Here is a 5,068-nt window from a genome sequence, read left to right on the forward strand (position 1 = left end):
ATAAAGGCAGGTGAATAACGGTGGAGGCTACTGGAAGATTATAGAAAAATAAAGGTGTGACAGGAATCTGTATAATGGTGGTGGTAAGGCTCATCTGATAAATTCACGCTGTGAAACGTATTTGGTGAGGAATTTTTAAGAATTAACTCATTCTATCTTTGCATCAACCTTGTGAGGGGCGGAGGGAATATAGAAATAATCTCAGAGACATTAGTTAACCTAGCTGGTGACATAGGAATTGGTGGTAGAGCAAGATTGCAAACTCGGGTTTGTGTGATCGGAAGGTCTGTGATATTTGCTTTTTATACAGAAAAGAGATAGGAGGCCACTCTTCTTCTGTAAGTTCAATAGATGTAGAACTTGCTATCTACAGAATAAAGAAGGAGTCCTAAAGAAAGATACACACATGTGTGTGGTGGAACATGAAAGAGAGAGATAATACACAAAGGTAAAGGGTTTTGGAATAGAAAAGAAGTTTAGGCAAGAGAAACCTCCTCAGAGGAGACCTAAGCTCAATCGTATGTGTATATATGGGCTAAACCTCTCCACCGCCTGCACTGCAAATATTTCATTTCTTTACTGGGAATGGACAACTTAACACTGTTTCTCAACTCAAATTGATCAAGATTTTACAAACTGACATTAATAGAAACCAGCTAGTCTTGATTAGTTCTACTATCCCACACTGCTGTTCTTCCAGAGGGTTCTATTATGGGCTAAAACGAAGAATGATTTTACAGATATGGACATAAAGTGAAGAGCCATGGATTTAAAATATGTTGGAGTTTGTTGTTAACACAGGGATCATGAAAAGCATCCATGAGCAAAATGTGGGATGGCCAATGAGACCTAATGATAGAGGCAGATCCTGCCATTAGTTGATAATGGGGACAACAGCAGCATAGTGCTAAATAATTACAGCATTACCTCAAACAATTTCTCTTTTAAAAGATACTCCAAAGAAATTTGATTTGGAGGTTTGGACATAGAATGGACTGCAGGATGGCAGCAACATTTCACTTGCCCAGACTCTCCCAGGTACATGAGTAAGACTGAAGCTCCACAGCACCATGTGGCTGTGTCTAGGCAGAAAGATAAACAAGAAGAAAAAGTTAAGTACAGGTCAAAGTAGTTTCTGGTCCATGGAATTCCTCAGGCCAAACAGCTTTCATGGTTCCTAACCTCCTAGGAACCATGAAGAACAATTACTCCTCCTCCATAAGAACAATTACTTATGCAATTTAGGTCCAAATTGAAAGAACTAATGATTCTGTTGCTTTGGATAATATTCCAGGATGCAGCACAATTGATTAAAGCATTGCTTTGTACAAGTGAAAAAAGTGGTAAATCATCAGGGGATAATTTCATCTATGTTGTTTTTCATAAGTATTAATCTTTATATTTTGAAACATAGGGAGAGAGAGAATTCCACACAAGTATAACACCATGAGTGAACTTGAAATAGAAAATACGTATCACTTGTTAGAAGGACTGAAATTATGCAGTGTTAAGTGACGTGTTAATTTTCTGTAGGGCATTAAATTTCATTTAGATAGTATGAAAAATCATGAGCAATTTTCAATAGAAATGTTTGAAGGTATTTCTGTGGTGTGTATAATGACAGGTTCGCAAAAGGTTAGAAGACTGTTTTAGAAAGATTTAATTAGCACTTGTGTGTGAGAAGAGTGAAAAAATAAAGATACCTGAAAAAAGTTAAGTAGAATTGGTTATAATTATTCATACAGTGTGTGTTGAATTTCTTGTAAGCATTGCAAATGTAAGAAATGTTTCTAAGTGTGTTTATAACTAATTAGACATTTAAGATGTAGTGAATACTGGCTTATAATTGAACTGCAATATACACAAAATTGGTGACTATTACAGATAGAGATTAGGAGGACACAAATGTGCAAGAAAACTGTTCAGGTGGTATTAATGGAGACAGAAAGAAGAATGTCTTGTTCCTTGAAGAAGGAATAAAGAAAGAAAAATAAATAGATGTGAAAATAGAGAATTATCGATATGCTATTGTGTAGCCAAAGAAATCTCCTTAAAAGTTCTTGCTAAGAAAATGAGAAATATTAATTTTATATAAACAATAATAGTCTGGAGATGAAGTAGGAGTAGTCTTTCTTCCCTCGTAGTATTTACGTATTTAAACAATACTTATATGATAGACACTGTATCCCAGCTAATGTTCATACTTTATAAATATGATCTCACTTAGTTTTAGTAACACTCTATAATATATACATTATAAATATTCAAATTTTCAGAGTGGAAAATAAGTCATGGAGAAATTAATAATTGCCCAAGATCGTGCAGCTAAAGTAATCTGTCGCAGGCATTTGAGCTATGCTCTTGCTCTCTCCTCTATCTTGCTTCTTGAGTAAAACGGCCTATATCTTTTGGACACACATCATTTTTAGAGATGGAGTGGGGGAAGAGCATATCAATGAGGAGCTGCTTCCACTTCAATTCACCATGATTAGAATAAGGCCTACTTAACAGACTTCTCATAATTGATTTTTCAATGTCTTCTGTTGACCTGACATTTGACTAACTCTGTCTCATTTCCACAAATGCATGCTTCCCTCCACACTTCAATAGACAGAATTTTTATTAGCATAGTGGTGTGATATGCTGAGTTCCATGGAAAAATAATGAAAATGATATTGATGTCTCAGAAATTCATGAGTCTTTCATGATCTTACTGTAATCATAAAGGGCTGATCTACACCACAGGAATTGACTTGTTGCCTTACTTGATTATGTGACTTGACAAACTCTCATGTTTCTACTATGTAGCTTATTATGTGTTAACAATACATTTTGCATTAAAATTTTCTCACATGTTGCATTGTATATAGTGAAGATATTCATCATGGCATGGGAGAATCAGACCATCAACTCAGGCTTCATCCTGCTAGGAATCTTCAATCATAGTCCCACCCACATCTTTCTCTTTTCTCTGGTCTTGAGCATCTTCACAGTGGCCTTCATGGGAAACACTGCCATGGTTCTCCTCATCTACCTGGACACTCAGCTCCACACTCCCATGTACTTCCTCCTCAGCCAACTGTCCCTCATGGACCTCATGCTCATCTGCACCACTGTACCCAAGATGGCTTTCAACTACTTGTCTGGCAAGAGGCACATCTCTCTGGCTAGTTGTGGAACCCAGATATTTTTCTATGTGTCTCTGCTTGGAGCTGAATGTTTCCTGTTGGCTGCAATGGCCTATGACCGTTATGTTGCCATCTGCTACCCATTGCGATACTCAATTCTCATGAGCCAGAAAATCTGTGGTCTTATGGCAGCCTCTTCCTGGATTCTTGGCTCCCTTGATGGTATAATTGAAGTGGCAGTTGCATTATCCTTCTCATATTGTGGTGCCCGGGAAATTCCTCATTTTTTCTGTGATGTCCCTGCCCTGCTCACTCTCTCATGCACTAACACATTACTGTTTCAAAGGATGATATTTATCTGCTGTGTTATTATGCTTCTCTTCCCTGTAGCAGTCATCATTGCTTCTTATGTTCGTGTTATTCACGCTGTCATTCACATGGGAACTGGAGATGGTCGCCGCAAAGCTTTCACCACCTGTTCCTCCCACCTCATGGTGGTGGGAATGTACTATGGAGCAGCCATGTTCATATACATGCGACCCACTTCAGATCGTTCCCCGACCCAGGACAAGATGGTATCAGCTTTCTACACCATTCTTACACCCATGCTGAATCCCCTCATCTACAGCCTTCGCAACAAGGAAGTGGCCAGAGCTTTCACAAAGGTGTTAGGGAAGGGCAAGCCTGGAGAGTAAGTTGCCCAATAATCTTTATGCTTTGCTTTTTCCCCTATATTCTTTGCTGTATGTGTAAATTGATGTATTCAACCAATACAATTCAGTATCTAATATTTACCCATTGTTATAGATTTATAGAAACTACATAGGATTCAGAATATGAAAAACTGCATTCTTTTTTTGAAATATTTCATTTTTCACAATAAATTCAACATACAGTTATAAGGAAATATTTATTGTAAGACAAAATGCACAATTTATATATATTTTAAATAATATCAGTTAAAAAACGAGAGACATTTTCCCATCCTAATACACATTGCTTGATTGTACTGATTAAACTTAGTATTTTAACATGTCATAGACTTAACTTCGGCAAAAAAATAATTCTACTGGGTCTAATATCGTACCTCGGACTGTTCAATTTTTTAAAAATAGCCAATCTTCTTATATGCAAAGTTTTAGGTATGTATTTTAGATCATTATAAAAATAAATTTATCTTAACTGGATGGAGAAAACAGAAGTATTAGATTGAGGGTTAGGCATATGGAGCTTTATGTGTACTGAACAGTGTCCTCCGAATATCAGAGGATTGAGGAGCTCCCATTTATTTCCTTCGTCTATAGACATTAACCTTATAAATGGGTGACTGAAATCTGAATATGAATCTTTAAAGTCTAGATTTATCATCCTTAGATTTTCTAATCCATATATGGGTAATATATGACAATTGCCTGAAAACATGGTAATTTTTTTAATGAAGTCTTGTTTTTATGTAGTGTATATTTTTCATAAATCTCATGTCACAACTCCATACATATTGTTGTATACATATTATATTGTTATATATAATTATGGACATCCTGGTGTTTTTATGAGAAAAGAATCTTTATATCATAATATGAATATGAACTGTTCTGTTAAAACTCTGTTACAAAATCCTCATTGTATTTTTTTTTCTTTGCTTCATAACAAATTACCACAAATTTGGGCACTCTAAATAGTAACCATTTATTATTTCACAGTTTATATGGGTCATGATTTCCAGCATGGCTAACTGGGTATTCTGCTCAAGGTATCAACAGGTAGCAATCCAGGTGTTTGCTGGGGCTGCAGTTTTATGTGAGGCTCAAGGTCATCTTCCAACTCACGTGGTTGTTGAAATAATTCATTTTCCTGCAAGTAATATTCATATGAATAACATATGGTTCCTTGCTTTTCCAAGACCAGCAGGAGAATCTCTCTGACCTCAGGGAAGACCT

The 5,068-nt window shown here is 36.3% G+C and overlaps 1 protein-coding gene across 1 annotated transcript; it reads left to right on the forward strand.

Annotated features, from left to right (window-relative positions):
* The first annotated feature begins 2,884 nt into the window (after positions 1 to 2,884).
* On the forward strand, positions 2,885 to 3,823 carry LOC123275576 (olfactory receptor 2M3-like). Its single transcript, XM_014851596.3, has one exon. It carries the CDS (start codon positions 2,885 to 2,887, stop codon positions 3,821 to 3,823), a length of 939 nt encoding a protein of 312 aa, XP_014707082.2.
* Positions 3,824 to 5,068: the final 1,245 nt, after the last annotated feature.

Source organism: Equus asinus, chromosome 10 (assembly GCF_041296235.1).
Source record: "Equus asinus isolate D_3611 breed Donkey chromosome 10, EquAss-T2T_v2, whole genome shotgun sequence".
NCBI lineage: Eukaryota > Metazoa > Chordata > Mammalia > Perissodactyla > Equidae > Equus > Equus asinus.